Source organism: Mesoplodon mirus (genome assembly GCF_964341445.2).
Source record: "Mesoplodon mirus genome assembly, chromosome: 6".
NCBI classification, from domain to species: domain Eukaryota; kingdom Metazoa; phylum Chordata; class Mammalia; order Artiodactyla; family Ziphiidae; genus Mesoplodon; species Mesoplodon mirus.
This window is the reverse complement of record NC_138982.1, coordinates 58,103,361-58,124,105: the sequence shown is the minus strand read 5'-3', so window position 1 is coordinate 58,124,105 and position 20,745 is coordinate 58,103,361. Positions and strand designations below refer to the sequence as shown.

Here is a 20,745-nt window from a genome sequence, read left to right as displayed (position 1 = left end):
GATGTTATATTGGAAGGACAGTCAAACATGTCCTCTGAGCCAAAAGCAAATACACACCACTTTCTCAAATGCGTGAGAAACTAAGGGATGAACTTTTGCGATTGCTTCAGTGTACATGAGTCCACCATCTAAATTTTGAATTACGATTCTAGAATGGAGATCAATATTTTAGTCAACTAATGAATTATTCCTCAAAGTTTATTTTACAACTTCATACATTTCCATCTTTGCCCTTTACTCGGTAATTGAATTAATAATAAATTAACTGAGCTGAAGCTGGTTTAGTGAAAACTATGGAGAAGTCCATAATGAAGCTTGTGCCTATTTGGGGATAAATCTGTATCAAAAATTTAAAAATAATTGTAGTAGAATTGAACTCTGAAGCGGGAGAGAGGTCTTGTTTTTGCTTTAAATCATTGAAATTAAATGTAATGAAAAGTGATCAGAGTGCTTATTTTTACTTTGTTTTGTGGGAAATTGTGCTGGGAATGTAGGTCTATTGTGCACAAAGGATGTTGGCTTTATGCTGGAACCACCAGGCAGGTTGAGTTGAGAAACAATTAGCTCAGTCAGCAAGCCTTTGAATCTGATTAAGCCAGGAAGTGGTCACTCCCCAAGACAGAGCAGAATGAAGGGAATGAAGGCGGTAGCCCAACACGAGGAATGATTTCTCTCTCTGAGAAAAACTAGTATTAGAATTCATTGTGTCAGATTTATGTCAAGAATTATATCACTACATTTTATTATTATTTCACTGAAAACAAATATAATCTTGTTTCCAAGTAGATCAACAGTCCACATGTGTCATGGCTACTGTCTCTAAGAAACTTCTGTTTATTGAGGCTTGACATACTCTCATGTTTTGGTAACAAAACATCTTTGAGACGTAGGACCCAAGTCACAGAGGAAAATGCAAGGCTTATACAAGACTGCTGGCTGGCTTCTCATTACTCTGGGGGCTCTCAGTGTATTCTCTGGAGTTATTGCTTTCTTCCCAGTCTTTTCCTACAAGCTTTGGTTCACAGGATGGAGTGTCTGGATTGCTTGTCCCATCTGGAATGGAGCTTTGGTAAGAAAATATTTTTATTACATATGTTGAGAGAATAAAGGAAAGAGGGAGGGAAGGAGGGACCAGAATAACATGTCCCTTTAAAGTTTTCCAACAATATGAAGACATCATAATTCTACAGAAAATCAGATTTTACCTTAGAACATTGATTTCTATTAGTTACCTTTTAAATATAAGGTTTTCTTAATATCATTTAATCATATCTACAACATATCAGGTATACTATAGTGAAAATGCTGTTCGAGAAATTCTTCAAAAATTATTTTATTTTAATCTTCTTTACCTGGACATTCTGAGAAATTGGAATCTATCTTTTAAAATTTGAATGTAGAAAAAAATATGAACCATGAAAAATAATTTTTAAATGAAGAACAAAGTAAAATAATTTTCAGACTAATGCATTTATTAGAAACACCAAGGTGTGTTTATGTGACCGAAAGGTTTACAAGCCCCAAATCTTAGTTCTCCCATCTTTTTCTTTGAACACAATTGCTCAAACTGAAAATAATTGTAGAAGTTGAGTGATGGGCTTTACTAACTTCACATGTTGCCAAATTTGCATGTGTCAAATACACGTGGGTGCTAAGTAACTGCTCAATGTCTCCCCATTGAATGGTCACCACAGGTGAATGATGACACTGGTACCTCAGCTCCCTGGGTCAAAGAAACCAACACATGTGGTCTTGGGAGTAGGTGGCTGCCATGGAGGCATGATTGAAGAGGGGTTACAAAGGCCCAAACATCCAACAAATCCTTCTCTCGTTGTTTCCTGGGATGCCTGACATTCACTATTGGAGACTAGACAATTTGATTTTGAAGCTTTTTGATCGTATGGAGTTTTCTCTTAAAATGTAGCCACTCTCAGGAGGGGCAATATTTTACGTTTTTTAAAAAATCAAACTTAACAGAGATATCATCTAAAAGCAAGACCCTAGGAAATATAATTTTAATTTACTTAATAAATAAATATGTATTGGTAGCCTACTACATGCTTGAGTTACAATGGAGAATAAAACAAGATCTCGATATTAAAGGAATTTGGTCTAGTGGGGCTTAATGATGGTGTGCAGATGGAGGAAAGTGGGATGGTGGGAGCATGGAACTGAACATGGAAACGATTTGATGGTATTTTTCTTTTTTTAATTTATGTATTCTTTTACACCACCAGCCAAGTCTTTTTTTTTTTTTTTTTTTCTTTTTTTTTTTGTGGTATGTGGGCCTCTCATTGTTGTGGCCTCTCCCGTTGCGAAGCACAGGCTCCGGATGCGCAGGCTCAGCAGCCATGGCTCACGGGCCCAGCCGCTCCGCGGCATGTGGGATCTTCCCAGACCGGGGCACGAACCCGTATCCCCTGCATCGGCAGGCGGACTCTCAACCACTGCGCCACCAGGGAAGCCCCACCACCCAAGTCTTGAACTTCTCCTCTTTCCCCCAACAACTACCCCAAACCACACATTCAAGGAAATGTTTATTAAACATCTACTAGAATGCAGTGATGACATTTATGTAAATGTCTACCAAACCTTTTTGTTAGTGACCCAGAGTAAGAAAAATATTTTACATCAGGACCTGGAATGTACATAAATACATCTATATATTTCTCTCAAGGTAAAAAGAGAGATACTGAAATATACATATAACTAGATTTATATAACATGTTTCACAAAACAATACTTAACCTTCTATGTGAAGTGAATTCTGATATTTTCTATTCTAGTTAACTTTGTAAAAATTCTGACTTTACAACTGGCCCAAACTTTAACAAAACCATGGTTATAGCTCAATCCTGTGTCCCTTTCTTATAATTCTTTGCCTATCCCTGCAGGATCTATCATAATATAGTCAACAGATATTGGTGATTTGATTAGGTTCACAGATTACTGAATATATTCTACACCAAACATCTGCTTGACCAATCAGACTCAGAGAGATGACATGACAAATCTCTAGCACATAACTAATTGGTGGCTTTTTGATTTTTTGAGAGTGACAGCATGGGGAAGTAGAGTCAGAGAGTTAGGATTTGGAGAGGTGGGCCTCTGTTCAAATCCTGACTTTAACATTCTTGGTATGTAGTCAAGAGCAGGGCCCTCATTCAACCAGTTCCTCATTGCCTTTACCTGTAGAATGGGGAATTTCACAGGTAAAGAGAGCCCATGTGAAACTGTCTAACCATAAGAGGCTCAAAGAGAATGAACACAATTTGCTCAGAGACTGCATAATAAAGAGCTTTGCCAATTTTAAAGCCCTACACAAATGCTAGTTAATACGATGCCTTTCATTTATGCCCTACTCTCTGTCCAAACCCTTTGTTCCTAATCCCTCGCCACCTGCCTCACTCTCCCATTCTGTTCCCTGACAACCTGCTGAGTTCCCTATCATGTTACATCCTGACCTCATCTCCAACCACTTTTCTTTCCCATCACACTGGCTGCTTGTTTTCAAACATGGCAAGGTATGTTTCTGTCTCAGGGCCTTTGCACTGCCAGTTCTCTGCCTGAAGCCTTTTCTCACATACAGCTTGTTCTCTAACTTTCTTCAATTCTTGGATCAAATGTCACTTTCTCACTGATGCCTTCCCTCATTACCCTATTTAAAATTGCAGACCTCCCACGCAAATGGCATTCTCAATCTCTCATCCCCTACTCTACTTTTCCCCCCATAACACCATCTAATATACAACATAATTGACTGACTTATTGTCTGTTTGTTTGTCCTTTCCCCCCGCATGTAGATTGTACAAAGGCAGGATTTCTTTTTCTATTTTGTTCATTGCTATATCTCCAGCACTTGAAAGGGAGTAAGTGACATGCTAGGTATTGGTGCTAAATATTGCTTGATACATATTGTCGAATGAGTGGTGAATGCCATGCTCTCCATTCTGGCAGTACAGAATTCTTTATACAGTTGAGCTCTAATTAGGTGGCAAAGAATAAAGGTCAAGCTGGTATTTACACTAAAGCAGGAAAAAATCCTCACCAGAAGGAAAGCAATAAGAATGCTCCCTCTTTCAATAATGTCTAAATTTGGAACAACATGATTTTTTTCCTAGTGAGTTTGGTAGTGAACCACAGCTCTGTCTGATTAGGGTCAACTTCAAAGGTCTTTGACTCATCCCACAACCTTCCCTGCCAATCACTTCTCAACTTACCTGCAAAGTGTATCTCCCTCTGGTAGAAAGATAATATGTACATTTCAAACATATTTCCTTTTGAAAATGACTCCATATCTCTTTTGAGATTGGAAGAGATAGATTTTAGAAGTGACCCATACTTTGTGTTTGTTCGGTGCCTTTCTTTCAAAGCTTTTTCTAAATTCTTCACAAATATTCCTCCTCAGACTCTCCTAGCTCAATTCTTACAGCCACATGATAAGTTGTTTTCCTAGGATTTCTGAACCAGGTTATTGAAAGTCATCAGCTGCTAGAAAGTATGTAGCAAGGAGATCATTGAGCCTTAAGGACTGAGCTCTACTTTAATCCTGGAAAACCTGGCCTGTAGATCAAGTTCTGATGAACAGACTGAAGTGCACTGAGTTTAAAAACAGGAACTAGGGCTTCTCTGGTGGCACAGTGGTTGAGAGTCGTCCTGCCGATGCAGGGGACACGGGTTCGTACCCCGGTCCGGGAAGATCCCACATGACGTGGAGCGGCTGGGCCCGTGAGCCATGGCCGCTGAGCCTGCGCGTCTGGAGCCTGTGCTCTGCAATGGGAGAGGCCACAACAGTGAGAGGCCCGCATACCACAAAAAACAAAAGCAAAAACAAAAAACAAACAAAAAAAAACCAGGACCTAAAGTCTGTAGGGTCCAGGGACTTGGCCAACGGTGAGCAGCAGCGCTGCACCCAGACCCCTGCTTGGAGACAGGAACTTCGGAGAAAGGTAGGGCTGGACTCACCCATGCAGGCTCCAGTTTCCTCGTTCATTAGAGAAGGACTTGATTGCACCAATGCTCAAGTCTCTTAGAGCATCAACAGTCCTGTGATTTCAATCAGCTGATGGTCCATTTTCCACTTAGATATCCTAAGCTTCTTGAAGCATAACTGGTCCAAAAATGTAATCATCTTACCACCAAAAGCAATTATGCCTTCTCCTGACTTCCTAGTCTTTGAACACAATTTCAAACCCTGGAGTGACTTTTGACTCAATCCTTTCCTCTAAACTAGTGTTTCTCAAACTGAAATGTGCATGTAAATCACCTGGGGATCTTAAAATGCAGGCTCTGATTCAGTGAGTCTAGGGTGAAGCTGAGATTCTGCATGTCTGACAGGTTCCCAAGGGAGGAGATGCTACAGGTCCTGAGGACAGTGCTTGGGGCAGCAATGCCCCAAACCAGCCCATTTCAGCCCCACTCCCACCCCACCACATCCAATCCATGGCCAACTTTTATTTTTCCTACGAGGCAGATCCCTATGCATTTTTTCTTCTTCGTTCTCACTATGCAACCCCTGCCCACCTCCTTACCACTTCCTGCCCCAGTCAGGTTTTATGCCTTGAAACTTTTAGAACCAACCTGTGGGAATCTATACATTAATGGGTTATAAAATCAACCTGTTGGGCAGCTAGCATTTGAACATATAGAATATGAATAGAACAGAATAGGATGGGATAGAATGGAATGGAATATAATAGAGAATTCTACAGTGTATCACACATAATAAAGTTATTGTTATTTTGGTTAGATGTAAAAATATTTGTAACTTGGCCATGTTACAAAATATATTTCTTACTATGGGTAAAGGTTAAAAAAAAAAAAAAAAGCTTGAAGACCAAGGTCCTACAGAGACCTCTAGGCCAATGCAGCAATCATGCAATAACAGGCCCATCTTTCTAAACCTCTGCTGTGCCGGTCTAGCCCCGTCTTCAAAAATCTTTAGTTTTGCTTTATTGTCCAAACCAAGTTCAGATATATTAGCCTGGATTTTGAGGCCCTCCACACCCTGACCTCACGTGGCTTTCAAGCATGATTTCCTACTCCTCTCTGCCAGGAACCGACCCTCCCACCGGCTGCTACCCTGGCGGCCTGGACTGCCCTTCCCTCTGCATCTCTCACTGACGTCACATCCATCCTTCAAACCTGCTTTGAGTCATATTTCCCCCACAGTGCCTTCATTCCTTTCACACCTGGACTACAGATTCCGTTGAGAGTTGGAGCCATTATTTGTATAATTATTGCTTGGTGAGCTTGCTTATCTTATTCAGCTTCTCCGTGCCTCATTTTTTTTTTTTTTTTTTTTTTTTTTTGCGGTACACGGGCCTCTCACTGTTGTGGCCTCTCCCGTTGCGAAGCACAGGCTCCGGACGCGCAGGCTCAGCAGCCATGGCTCACGGGCCCAGCTGCTCCGCGGCATGTGGGATCTTCCCGGACCGGGGCACGAACCCGTGTCCCCTGCATCAGCAGGCAGACTCTCAACCACTGCGCCACCAGGGAAGCCCTCTGTGCCTCATTTTAAAAATAGGAGACGATCTACATCCTAGGGTCATTCATTATGAAGATTAAATGAATTAACACATGGAAAGCATTTGGTAGAGTGCTCGGCGTAAAATAAGTGCTCAATAAATGTTAAACGTTATTATCATTATTCCATCGGCATAGTGCCTATCACATCCCTTGTTCCCAGTAGACCCAAAATAGATGTCCATAAGTGAATAAATTAGCCCATGTTATAATGATTCCTCTAAAAGTTTCTATTTCTGTTGTGAAGCTCTCTGCTTCCTTCAATTCATCTGTTTCTGGGAACTGCATCCCTACTGGGGCCATTTAAAGATTTAGTGGGAGGGGTCACAATTAGCATGCAGAATGTTAGCAAGCAACTTTTGCAAAACCCAAGTAATGTCCTTGGAACTGTCCCCACAGAGCAAGTCCACAGCCTGTCAAGAAGAGCTGAGGGTGGAGAGTGCAGGGCTGGGCCTCCAGCTGCACTCCCACCCTCCCCAGGCATGGCCTCCTTTCCGCCCTTCCTCACAGCCTGACCGCCCCTCTCTACCCAACTCTTCACCTCTCAGACCCTCCCACATTTCCTTTTCCCACTTGACTTCTCTTCCCTCAGATCTCTTCCTTTTTTAAAAAAATTTTTGGCTGCGTGGCACAGCATGTGGGACCTTAGTTCCCCGACCAGGGATCAAACCCATGCCCCCTGCACTGGAAGCGCACAGCCTTAACCACTGGACCACCAGACAAGTCCCAAATCTCTTCCTTTTTTATTCTATTCCCCTTCCCTGTCTAAAAATAAATTTTTTTTTAAATGAAAAGAAGAAAAAGGAAAGCCTGTGACTCTTGGGGGAATACCCGCACTCCATCTCCCAGGCACGGCTGGGCACCAGGAAAGATGGGTGTGCTTGGGTCCTGAGCCACAGTCCTCAGGGTGGATTTAACAAGTTACTGAATGGCATGCATACAGCAGCTTCCCCCATGAAAGATCTTTTTCAAAGTTTTGTGTAAACAAAGCAAAATTGAAGCTGGCAGCTACAGCAGAAATAACAGGCAATTGCAATTCTGCAGGATTTTTCAACTTTTGAAAGGAAAGAAACAGTTTGTGCCAAAGTAGTTAAGGCAACCTGGACTCTAAGCATCTGATAATGTCAGCTATCTACTTGGACTTCAACCAGCAGAGACACCTCCTTTGCTTTTTATCTCATTTGCTTTAGTGTTTCTCCCACACAGAGGACTGACGTGTCAATTGAGTGCTTTGCATCTGAAAGCAGAGACTAGCCCCAGGCTTAGCATCAGTGCGACAGTTGCTGTTAATAATTCTCCTGTTTTGTTGTACTGTTTATGCTGGCTCAACCTCCATAGGGTCCCTTGGAAACTTTCCTCTTGCAGAATCAAGCCAACCTCTTTTGATTGCAGATGGTTCTGTTTTCATCCATGGGAGTTTTATGGTATGGTGATGCCAAAGTCTGGAATGTCAGGCTTAGCTACATGAGAAGTTTTGTGCGAGTGTACATGTGCGTGCTTTTATCCCCTCGCTCTCAGATTCTCTAAATCCAATATTCAAAATAGAATATGCCAGGAAAATGAAAAGCTAGGTCTCAAAACAATAAATATGCCAGACCTGGAGCTACAAAAAGCAACATCCCACAAGACCATATTGGTAAAAGCTCCGATTTTTTTCCCCTGTTGATACTATACATACAGTCATGTTTATTTCTCTGTCAAAACCCTAAGTTGTCACTCCTTTTGAACCTGTCCTCATTCTATATGTTATTTCAGGCACATCTCTTCCTGCTTTTCTCTCCCAACCTCAAAACATTCCTTGACCAGGAACAAATGATTTATGGGTTGGGGATAAGCAATTTCCAGACTCTGATTACAAAGGTCTACATCAGACCCGGTGCCGAAGCGAAGATGAGCACAGAATTTTTTTTTCATTATCTATTGCTCAGTTCTGGTGACACCATTCCCTCCTTTGTGGAACTATTTTCATTCTGCATTTGGGGGCTTTTTCTTCAACGGAGACTATGAAGAACTCTCTTTTGAAAACCTGGGCACCATTGCCCCCAGAACAATAAATGCCCCATTATGCATTCATTCTAATGAGAATCTTTGTTATTTGAGAGACAGGGATCACCAGCAGGCTGGGGCCACAGAATCTCAAAAGAAAGCAAAGAGTAAAAAGATATACCGCTGCCGGGAGGGTTTGGGGGTGGGTGCGGTTCTGTGACACGTTTCCTTTTCAGTTCCTCCCATTTGTAAATTTAGCCATTTGGAAAAAGATGAACAATAGACAATGAATCAAAATAAAACATACAGCAGGGGTTTTAAAGCCAAGCTTTCATTGCAGTGACATCTTACAGTAGTAAAGGTTATAATTGTGATGGCAACGGCAACATAGAAAATAAAAAAAATGAGCTTGTGTGAATCATGTCTCTGTGACACTGATGGCTTTTCCTCATTGTCATCACGGATGAGGAGGTGATCAGAGTCATAAATCCATTTAGCCATTTGCTATTCCTTCTGGTTTATGATAAAGTTGTCAAACCGTGAAGCAAACTGAACTCTTTCCAGAGGTACCTTCTCTCACAGGATGTTGTTTTTCCATTTGCCTTTCACAGGCCATCATGACTGGTATACTCCTACTGTGGGCTCACAGAGAGTGGACCCAGAGACACCTGGTAAATGTATAGACATCGAGTAGGTTGGCAGAGAAAGTTTGAAGGTCAGATCTCTACTAGTTCAGGATGGAACACAGAGAATGATTTCTGATTATAATTGAATCCTATCTAATTGATGCCTTACTATGATGGATTTCAGTCATAAACGATGTTTTAAATGCATAATTTTTATCTGATACCTGCTCCAAACATTTTCTACCAGTTCCTGTGATTATTGTATTTAAGTAGTGTAGTTTGGGGAGGACAGAATCAGTGTTAGTCTTCCTGAATTTCATTCTGAAAAAGTGGATCTAGAGGATCCTCTGTTTTTAATAATGTATTTTCAAGTCTCAATTCCTCAATTTGGTATCTCCTTCCAATCTCCCTGTTACCTCTTGCCCTAAAAAAGGATGAAAAGGGGCTTTCCTGGTGGTGCAGTGGTTGAGAGTCTGCCTGCCGATGCAGGGGACGCAGGTTCGTGCCCCGGTCCGGGAAGATCCCACATGCCGCGGAGCGGCTGGGCCCGTGAGCCATGGCCGTTGGGCCTGCGCGTCCGGAGCCTGTGCTCCACAGTGGGAGAGGCCACAACAGTGAGAGGCCCGCGTACCGCAAAAAAAAAAAAAAAAAAAAGGATGAAAAGTCTGTGATATCTTGCATTTCAACACTATAGAGCCAAGTAAATCCCAAAGTACAGAAAGACTACCTTGATTTGGTTATAGCTCCTCTTCCCATGGCTACAGCAGGGCTTCTCCAACTTTAATATATGTGTGAATCACCTGGGGATCTGGTTAAAATGCAGGTTTTGATTCAGTAGATCTGAGTGAGGCCTGAGATTCTACATCTCTAATAAGTTCCCAGGGGATATTTAGTGCTCCTGGACCATAGACCACACTCTGAATAACAAGGTCCTAGGGTAAGGCAGGGATTCTGTTCACTCATCTTTGTTTTCCCACCCAGACTGGTTCTCAACACATGATAGGAGGTAAGTAAATAAATGTGTTGAGTGGAGTTGATTTCATTTTTGCTCCAGTGGGTTGATACGTTATTCTCCCATAGTGAAGGTTCAAGGGGAAGGCAAAAGGGCCTAAAGAGACGGTTGTAACCCATGTCTCCTTCATTTCCCAGTAGGAAAGATTAATAGCCAGCATCTCTTTCTTTCCACGTATTGCTAAGAAGCTTCTGAAAAATCTAGTTCCCAAAGTAACAATTTGTTTCTGCTTTATTTTCAGTGGGAAGCTAGTTTCACCTTTGTGATTCTGAGCATCCTGGGATGTCCACTTCATTTTACTGTAGCCTTGGCATCTGCTCTCCTTGGCCCGTATTGCTTCTACTCGTTTTGGGGGATTGCAGGGACCAATTACCTTGGTTATGCAGTTGCCTTTCCTTTTCCATATGCAAAATTCCCATCAGTGTGTGTAGACCCACCACACTATGAAGAGTACCACCTGACACTTCAAGCCTTAGACCTGTGCCTGAGCTTTGCCATGCTCTGTGTGTCCCTGACAGCGTTCATCACACTTTCTGCAAGACTTATCCGGAATGGACATAAATGTAAGTTACCAGAAAGGGGGAGCCAGTTCCTGTTCCATCCTAAATGCTAAAATGGAAAGTTTGGTATATTAATACTTAATCTGTCTCTCTTTTTTACCCCTGTATCTTGTATAACCAAAATTCTCCCACTCTTTCTACTTCTACTCCAGCTACAAGGCTGATATATAATACATCAACATCAGATTTAGCTTTCTAACTTTTTCCGAAAGGGCTGATAATCATTTTAATATGCTAATAATAGAATTATGAACTGAATATTTAGTATGTGTTGGTGTACTTCCCATTTCACAGATAGTAAACAGAGGCTAAAGAGTTTGTATAACGTGCCCAAGGTCACACAGCTTATGACTAGTAGGACCAGATTCAAAAAGCAGAGCTACTTCTCTTCATCAGGCCAGATTTGTCCTGGGCTCCCTCATCCCCCTCCTTGCATCCTCTGCTTCTCTGCCAGACCATTAAGATGCAAGGCTCTGGCCTCCAGGAGGGTTAGAGCGGGGTCACTGGGAAAACAGCACAAGTGATTTCTGATTCCAAATTCCTGCAGCTGATACTGGGTCCCTCCTCTGTGGGTTGAACAACCTCCCTCTGAAAAGATGTATTTCTCACTGCAAACTCTTATACTGGCTTTATGATTCAAGTTAGGATTATATCAGGGTCAAGTGAATCTGGGTTATGTTGGCCAATTTTTTTCCAGTTTCATCCTATCAGCACCAACCAGTAAAGCTGGAAGACAAGAATTTGGCACTCTCAATGCTTTTTGTGGTCAGTCTTGTCCTCTTCAACTTCTTCATAAATCTGCAAAGGAAATCCTGTACATTCTTAGGAACGGAGTTGATTTTACAAGCAACTTGCCGAGAAACAAGGCAAGCAGACCAAAATCCCCCGCTGTACTGCCAGGGCATGTAGAAGTTTAGTCTTTGAGAATTCTCCCTTGTGGCAAGTGTCCTAACTTTCTAGACTATTTACTAAGGAACATATGCGTAGGAGAACCACACATTAAAAGTTGACAGTAAAAAAAAAAAAAAAAGTTGACAGTCATAACCCCTTAGCATGCATAGCTAATCAGACATCTGGCTGTCATTTTAAGCATGACCCTCACAACACTGAGGTTTAATGTAGGGTGGAGGGTAGGGAGAAAAGAATGAAAAAAATATATGCTGAGCTTGGTAAGCCAGCAGTGCCTTACCATGGAAACCCAACAGTGAGACCACCTAAAGTGCCTGGAGAGAGAGAAAATTAATTGAAAGCAGAGCAAAGTTCTGTGACTTTAGGGTTTTGCCTTTGCCCATCTTGCTCAGAACAGTTTCTGAGCTATGTATGGGACCCAATGCAACTACAACACGTTCCTCAAAGGGAATCAATGACATCAGAAGCACCCAGGGTTTTTGTGAAACTAGATTTCTGCATCCCTTCCAGGGCCATTCCCACTATGTCAGAAATTCTGGGGTTGGAGGCAGGGAACATGCGTTTTTAACACATGCCCCCAAGAGATCCTGATGAAAATTCTCTTCCTAGCACTAAGTATCAATTCTGGACAGAATCTCAGTTTTCCCATTTGCATAAAATGCAGCACTAGTTTGGGTGAGAGTTCTAGATAAATTTAATAAGCATGTCTTTGGTGAACATTCTTGGATGACTTGACACCACTTAATCCATAGGGGTGGCAGATCACGTTTCGTTAGCGAGGATGAGTGGCTGACATAATAGGATATGATGTCCTGTATTAATAAATACACCACTGTTGCCCCAAGACCAAAAGGAGCTCATGAAGCCTGAACAAACCTTTGTTACCATGCAGAAATCTCAGCTACATTAGGCACAATTTCTAGCAGTGAAATAAATGCATTGTTTATCAAAATTCTAGAAAACACGTAACTTTCTTAGAAAGAAAGGTGGATTGTTTGCTGGGATACAGAATTCTACATAGTGATTCTACTTTTAATGAACCTCTGTGTAGTTATGTTGTTAGATTCCCTACAGTGCTGAAAGGGATAAGTAATATTTTTAAATTTTTATTTAAAACTATTAATAAACACTGTGAAATATGCTGCTGATTCACACTTTTTTCATATAAACAGAACACTGAAAATGCTTTTAAAACCTGCCCACTTTTAAGTGTCTGCCTGAAAAGTAAAATTCTTTTATGTAAATATAGTACATAACAGGAAACTCAAGAGCTATGAAAATTTGTAAAAAAGAAAAAGTGATGGTTTGAAGGAGGATTTGGGGGAAATTGTGGTTGTACTGTAAAACAAAATCAATTTTTTCAGATCTATACATAACAGTCAATATTATGATGAAAAATATTCCCTCGTAAGGGTTTGTTTCTGCAAGTTTAAAAACATGTTTTCAAAAATGAATCAAGCACCCCTTTAGGAATCACCACATTCATTATTTCTTCCTTCCTGTGCCTTTTCAGTTCAGTAGAATTGAAGTCATCTTGTGTCCCAGTCAGCTCAAGCTGCTATTAAAAAATGCCGTAGACTGGGTGGCTCAACCAACACACATTTATTTACTTCCAAAGACTGGAAGTCCAAGATCAAAGTGCCAGCATGGTTGGTTTTTGGTGAGGCCTATCTTCCTGGCTTGTGGATGGCTGCCTGCTCACTGTGTGCTCTCAAGGCCTTTCCTGGGCTTGCTCCTAGAGAGAGGAGCAATCTCTCTGTCTCCTATATTTTACAGACACTAATCTCATCATGGGGACCCCACACTTATGGCCTCATCTAAACTTAATTACCTCCCAAATGACTTACTTCCAAATACCATCACAGTGGGGATTGGGATTTCAACATATGGATTTAGGAGGGGACATAAACAGTTGATAGCATCTTACTGAAGGTAACACAGTGACAGTGTATGAGCATGCAGTCAACTGGTGCCCAACTAAAACCAGAGGTCTAATGCTTGAAAGAGGCATGAAGGGTTTGATGATTTTGACAAACACTCACAAAAGCATGGTGTGAGTGCTACAGACTGAATGTTTGTGTCACCCCCAAAATCTACATTGAAGCACTAACCCCCGCTGTGATGGTGGTAATTAGATTTGGATGAGGTCATGAGGGCAGGGCCCCCGTGATGGGGTTAGTGCCCTTATAAGAAAAAGAAGAGACCAGTGTGCTCTGTCTTTCTGCACCGTGATAGTATACAGCAAGAAGGGGACCGTTTACAAACGAGGAAGTGGGCTCCCACCAGACACTGAATCTTCTGACACCTTGATCTTGGACTTCCAGCCTCCAGAACTGTGAGAAATGTCTGTTGTTTAAGCCATCCAGTCTATGGTAGTGTGCTATAGCAGCCCAGGCTGACTAAGACAGTGAGTCCTTCCAAATTTCAAGGGCCTCGTGGGAAGGGGTGGAGCTGGGAGAGGACTAAGAGACCCCTGTTTGTGTGGTTCCATGCAACACACTGAAGCGACCCTGCGGGCTTAGGACTCAGTGCAGCGGGCAAATGAGCACCACACAGAATTAAGTTGAAAAACTAAAATGCATAACAACCGTAGCTGAAATTGTCTACATTCTTGGTCCAGTAAGTAATAAAGTGATGAGAAAGGAAAGAATTGGGACGCCAGACGCGCTGCAGCTGTCCCCTGCAGCTACTCTGCCCCTCCTCCATGGAATGGAATGGCTTCGTTTGTTTTCCTTTCATTATTCATTGTTATGTTTGGGGTTGGTTTTTTTTTAATGAAAGGGGGAAAGAAAATATTTTCTCCTTCTCATGTGATACAATGGTTTTATTTTTTTTTTCAATGAACTGAGAAATATTTGCCATAAAAGATGTAGGTAAACCCTCTAAATGCAGTTTAAAACATGGGGACAGATTATTTATCAGTGGAGGACAAACAAAAGGCAAATTAACAGCAATATACTGGTTCCAAATCTTTCAGCAGAAGTACTCTGCATCATTAGCAATAGAAATGTGTTTTGAAAGAAATTCTGCCATGACTCTTAACCTAAAGTTCTGAGGTCCCACATTGGGCTATAGCAAGGTGTTTCTGGTGCTTCTGGGAAATAACCCCCTCAGGTAGATCCAGTAAAACTCAAGCAGTACCGTGCAACTGTAAGAATCCACTGTATTTCTTCCTCACAAATTCTATTATGTGGTCACCTCAAAGTGGTCAGTCGAAAAATCAGAATCTAGAAAAATAATTGCAATTCAGGGCATTACTATTCCTTCTATCTCATAATTTTCTCTGGAATAATAATAATGGTGACATAAAACTGGGTGATAGAAGAATAATTGTAGGTGTTATTTATTGGACAGTTACTATTTGCCTACTTTATTCCTGACAACACTCCAAAGCTCATTGACCCCATTTCACAGATGAGGATGTCAAGGGGGCCATGTAGGGTCAGGGTTCTCTCCCAGGTCTTGAAGGGCCTAGAGACCAGGCTCCTCGCTACTGGACCACACATCTTAGGTCATGCATCTCCAGTCTTACGTACTCCAGGTGACTTGGCATAGTCATGATTTTCATGGACAATTTTTCTTATGTTTCTCACAGACAAAAATTAACTCATATTTTAGAAATGGAAGCTATTTTCTCCAGGATATTTTCATTCTGTTAAATCAGTGGGACCATAACAAGGGTGATAGCAAGTTACTAAGAGAGGAAAAGTATCCTTTGTAATGTGTTAAAAAAAGCTTGATATTTTGTCAAAGAAGGAGCAGTAGGTGGGGAGGGGTTAGTTACCAGAGAACTGCTTTTTGTCCATTTTTACTTTATAAATTGTTGTGAGCTTCAACATATTTTCGTTTTGACTTATCTTCTTTTTTTTTTTTTTTTTTTTTTTTTGCGGTACGCAGGCCTCTCACTGTCGTGGCCTCTCCCATTGTGGAGCACAGGCTTCGGACGCGCAGGCTCAGCGGCCATGGCTAACGGGCCCAGCCGCTCCGCGGCATGTGGGATCTTCCTGGACTGGGGCACGAACCCGTGTCCCCTGCATCGGCAGGTGGACTCTCAAGCACTGCGCCACCAGGGAAGCCCTGACATTATCTTTTAATATAAAATATCCTAGTAGACTTTTTTCCTTGCCCCTTACTCTTAATCTAAAATGTTCTTACTATGAATATAATTTTTAACAAATTTTAAATGTTTTAAATGTCATGTTTTTAAAAATTAGAAATAGATTTAAAAGAAAGAAGAAATTTTTGTTTCATAACAGGGCAGAAACTTGAGTAGAACTCAGAAGCCTCCATTCTCTACAATCGTTTAAAGTCAGTTTTCAACAAAGAAAACTGGATTTATACTAGTGAATATTTCAGAATGACTGTGATGGTGCTAATCTGTGAGTACAAAACCATTTAGGAGTGTAGCAATGTTGGTTGGATACTTTAAATTTTATTAATTAAAGAGGAGAATACATGACAGCTACTATTGGATGCCTGAGTTCACCCCTCAGATGAAAAAAGGGAGAGAAATAGAGGAAATAATGAGGGTGAAACACAACGGGAGCCGTGGTGGGTGAGGAATGACACGACGACACTTTCGCTCTCAGACCCGAGTCTAGGAACCAGAGAGGACAGTGGACGAGGCAGCAGTGCCCCCTGCACACATCAGTAGTCGTGCACCTGAGCTTCCTCATCTCTGAGACCACAGGGCTGGGCAGCCGACCTCCAAAGACCTTGCCAGATCTTTCTCAGTCTGTGATTTTGAAAGAAAACTTTATTTCATTTGAGAAGATTACCATTCAGAAGGGAGGACTGTCAGCAGCAATGGGTGGCTCTCTAGCTGTCCTAAGCCACACTGATGTGTCACTGGGGTGCACCACATGGCCTTGCTATGCCAGCTCAAGAAGTGATAGACACCAGCAACGGTACTCGAGCGAGGCTTGAGAGTTGTCACAAATCCACAGCGCACTGTAACCGCTTGAGTAAAGCACCTTTCTTTGCTCCATGTTCAATCTGTCATATCAAACCAACCAGAAATACCTTCTTGATTGTCTTTTTAAAAACTTAGTATTATATATTGCTCAGCCATAAAAAAGAATGAAATATTGCCATTTGCAGCAACATGGATGGACCTAGAGATTATTAAGTCAGAAAAAGAAAGACAAATATGAGAGCACTTTTATGTGGGATCTAAGCAATAATACAAATGAATCTATATACAAAGCAGAAACAGACTCACAGACATAGAAAACAAACTTATGGTTACCAAAGAGGAAAGGTGAGGGAGGGGTAAATTAGGAGTATGGGATTAATAGATACAAACTACTACACATAAAATAGATAAGCAACAAGGATTTACTGTCTAACACAGGGAACAATATTGCATATCTTGTAATAACCTATAATGGAAAATAATCTGAAAAAATATATATACAGGGCTTCCCTGGTGGCGCAGTGGTTGAGAGTCTGCCTGCCGATGCAGGGGACACGGGTTCATGCCCTAGTCCGGGAGGATCCCACATGCCGCGGAGCGGCTAGGCCCGTGAGCCATGGCCGCTGAGCCTGCGCGTCCGGAGCCTGTGCTCCGCAACGGGAAGAGGCCACAACAGTGAAAGGCCTGCGTAAAGCAAAAAAAAAAAAAAAAAAAAAAAAAAAAAAATATATATATATATATATATATATATATACATATAACTGAATCACTTTTCTGTACACCTAAAACTAACACAATATTGTAAGTCACCTACACTTCAATTTAAAAAATTAAAAAAAAACAAAACAAAAAACAGCATTATATAATTGAATAGGAAGCTTATGACTCTATTTTATTTGCAAAAAGATTGTTCTTAAATTTTATTTATTCTCTTATATCATATAATTAACGTAGAGTCCTGGATGAAACAGAAAGCTCCTTGTTAAAGCAATAGAATTACCAGGTTCTGGACAGTAATTAGTACCTATTGGACAAGAGGAGTATCTTCTGTTCACCAGAAATGACTTCTCTCTTGTCACATATCAAGACTTATGAACCTAAAGCCCTAAATATAATATTCATTATTTATCCTTGCTCCTCAACATTTATTGAGCATATACTATGAGCCAGATATCATGCTAATGTACAGAAAAATGAGCAAAACACATTCTGGCGCGCCATTGACTTATAAGGACTGAGGGGAAATGAGACTTGGGCCAGGAGGATCAAAAGCCCAGATGAGGAATAACGAGACCTGAGTTAGGTAGTGATAGTGGGCGTGAGAAGAGGTGGTACATTTGAGAGATATTTAGGAAGTAGAATCAATGGACTTCATAACAGGTAGCATGTGGGACAAAGGAGGAGTCCAGGAAGATGCTAAGGGGTTCTGGACCATGAGAGACAAGACAGAGTGATTGGATTTAATGTGTGAGTCCCACTCTTGTTACTTAAGGTAAATATTCAGTTTTATATCTCATCATTAAAAAAATTATTGTAAGAACTTAATAGAAGAAATCAGAGGACTTCTACCTGGGATTCTAGCCAATGAGGTACTCAAATTTGCCATTGGACACTCCATCAAGTTGTTTGCATACCAAAAATCAATTATACCTTGCTTTGAGTTTATAATAAACCTAGTGCAGAAGGGCATGGGCTATAAGACAGTTTCAATCTCGGCTGAACTAATTTAACAATGTATCTCTTCTTTTCTTCTACTGAATCTCCCATGGCAAAGATTGGCCATGAATGACCTATAGATAGCCAAGCCCAATGGTCTCTTTTCAATCCACATCTTCCTTGACTGCTTTCTTCATGAAATTATCTCCCTTGACTTCCATGCACCATTCTCTTTGGTTCTCTTCCTTCTCCATGGCTTTTCCTCCTCAGTCTCCTCCGAAAGGCCCTCTGCTCTGCTCACCACTTAAAGACTGGTACCCTCACTTACGACTTTTGGGTTGGCACCTCACACATCCACATCTGTAGCCCAGTCCCCTCTCCTGCTCTAATGAGCTCTACATCTGACTGTTTTCTAGACACTCTTCTGGTGTCCCTCAGATACATCAAACTCCAGGTGCTCATCGTGGAGTGCATCATCTCTTTGTCCTCAACATCTGCTCCTCTTCCTGTATCTGCAGCTCAGTTGCCAACACTCAAGATACTCAGGACGAGCCTGAGACCTGGAGTCATCCTTGACTCCATACACCTGAGTCCATCACTGTATCCTGACAACTGTACCTCTCAGGTATTTCTCTAATGTGTCCTCTGTTCTCTGTACCAACGGTGACAACCCTGGTTTGGCTCCCATATTCTCTCACTCAGACTGCTTTGCTTCCGGTCTGTCTTTCTTAAAAAGTATCCTCCACACAGGCTCTAGAAGGAGCTCTCAGGTTCAAATCTGTGCTTATCGTTCCCCTGCTTTAAATCCTTCTGCGGCTCCCCTTCACTCTCAGGATACAGCCAAGCTCCTTTGCATGACATCATGTGTATTCAACTCCTCTCTGAGAACGTGAGTTCCTCGAGGACAGGGACTGTCTAAGGTGAGCAAGAAAGGTGGGACTGGGAGTGTGAGAATCAAAAGAGGAAAAGAGAAGCAGGTTGCGATACTAGATGTCATTTTTATGTCTTCCTAGCCATAGCTAAAATCTTACCTAAACCTACAGCAGGAATATTTTAAATTTAGAGACAATTCACATGTCATGGGGAAATTTACTATGGTCATGGAATCCAAAAAGAATCTCCAGAAAGGGATACATAGAAAAAGTAGATTTGAATTTCCATACCAAGGAGCAGTGGTTTAATGAAGAATTGCTTTCAGCATTATGAAACAGAGAGAACCTGATACGGTACTTTTGAAATCAGACAGTTTGAGGGGTAATTGCTTCTTCTGTCATGTACTATCTGAGTAGCCTTGAGCAAATGAATACTGAACCTCTCTGAGCCTAAGGTCCTTGTTGGTAAAATGGAGATAACACCTACCTCACATGTTGCAAAATGAAATGAAAGAATTACTATTAAGAGCCTTTACACTGAGCATGGTATTTGATAGGCCTCAAGAAATGTTTGCTATCTTCCCCTCACTGCTAATCAAATTAAATTCTTGACTCAGTCAAAGATTTCAGAAAGTGCCCTTTAGGCTTCTGTAAGTTTTGAAAAACCCCAAACCAGTCCAAACCAGACAAAACAAACAGCAAACCACCAAAAGAGATAGTCAACAGAGAGACTCCCTACTCTTTAGGCAGCCCCTGTCTACAAAAGTAATGGTTCTTCTGGACCATTTCATGCTTATGCCAGATATTTTATTACACATATATTTCTTTTTTTATATATCTCTGCCATCCCCCTCCACCAGTATCACCAATTTTGTTCTCTCTGGTGACTCCTCTTAAATCCTTAAGAGGTACCATGATGCTGTTACTCGAGTCATTCTTCATCGGGCTCCTGTGACATAAAAAAGGCTAAATTAAATGTCAGAAATGGCACTCTATTTTCTTTGATAAATTGTAGAAATAAACACTATTGTATTTTTTTCCTTCCCAGGGTCAAAAGAATGGACAATAAGTTTGAAGCAATATTCCTCTTAAATTTGTCGTCTTTGTGACCATTATTTTGAAATATTTCTGAAATAATTTTGATCTTTAAACATTTTTCCTCTATGTTCTTATAAAATAAAAAATTGAAGTAGTTGTACACTTTAGCCCTTTTTGATGGTTAACCTTGTTTTTTCTGATTTATATGCTGTGATACAAAAATTGAAATTATGTCACTGTTGTCATAGAATTTTTAAATCTGAAATATAAATTGGAAGTGAATGAATGTTTTCTTTAAATTCCTCTTGTTCCCTGTGTGATGTTTCATTGAACTGTAATTTCATATTACCCAAATTAAGGAAATGCTTTCACACCCTTTCTTCATTGCCATTATCAAAGTGACTCTAAATCTTCAAAACACAATTAAAACTGAATTGTGGGGATAATGAGAAGGCTCTCCTGCAGGGGGACTGTGGTCCTCCCTCCTGACCTCTCTATAGCTTGTCTTTGGCACTTAAGACAAACTACTTAATTAATTGGAAGAGATCTTATTAGAGGCACTTTAGACTAATTTTTCATCAAATGTCCCAAGATTCATATGCCCCTGACAGCTCAGCCATTCCTAAGTGGCAACTCCAGTCAGCTG

The 20,745-nt window shown here is 41.1% G+C and overlaps 1 protein-coding gene across 1 annotated transcript; it reads left to right on the top strand.

Annotated features, from left to right (window-relative positions):
- Window positions 1-910: 910 nt before the first annotated feature.
- Window positions 911-10,762, top strand: TMEM212 (transmembrane protein 212; the record flags this gene model as incomplete). The annotated part of the gene is made up of 3 exons (XM_082625745.1): window positions 911-1,069; window positions 9,123-9,182; window positions 10,391-10,762. The coding sequence occupies 3 exons, from the start codon at window positions 911-913 to the stop codon at window positions 10,760-10,762; spliced, it is 591 nt and encodes a 196-aa protein (XP_082481871.1).
- Between the last annotated feature and the right edge of the window lie 9,983 nt (window positions 10,763-20,745).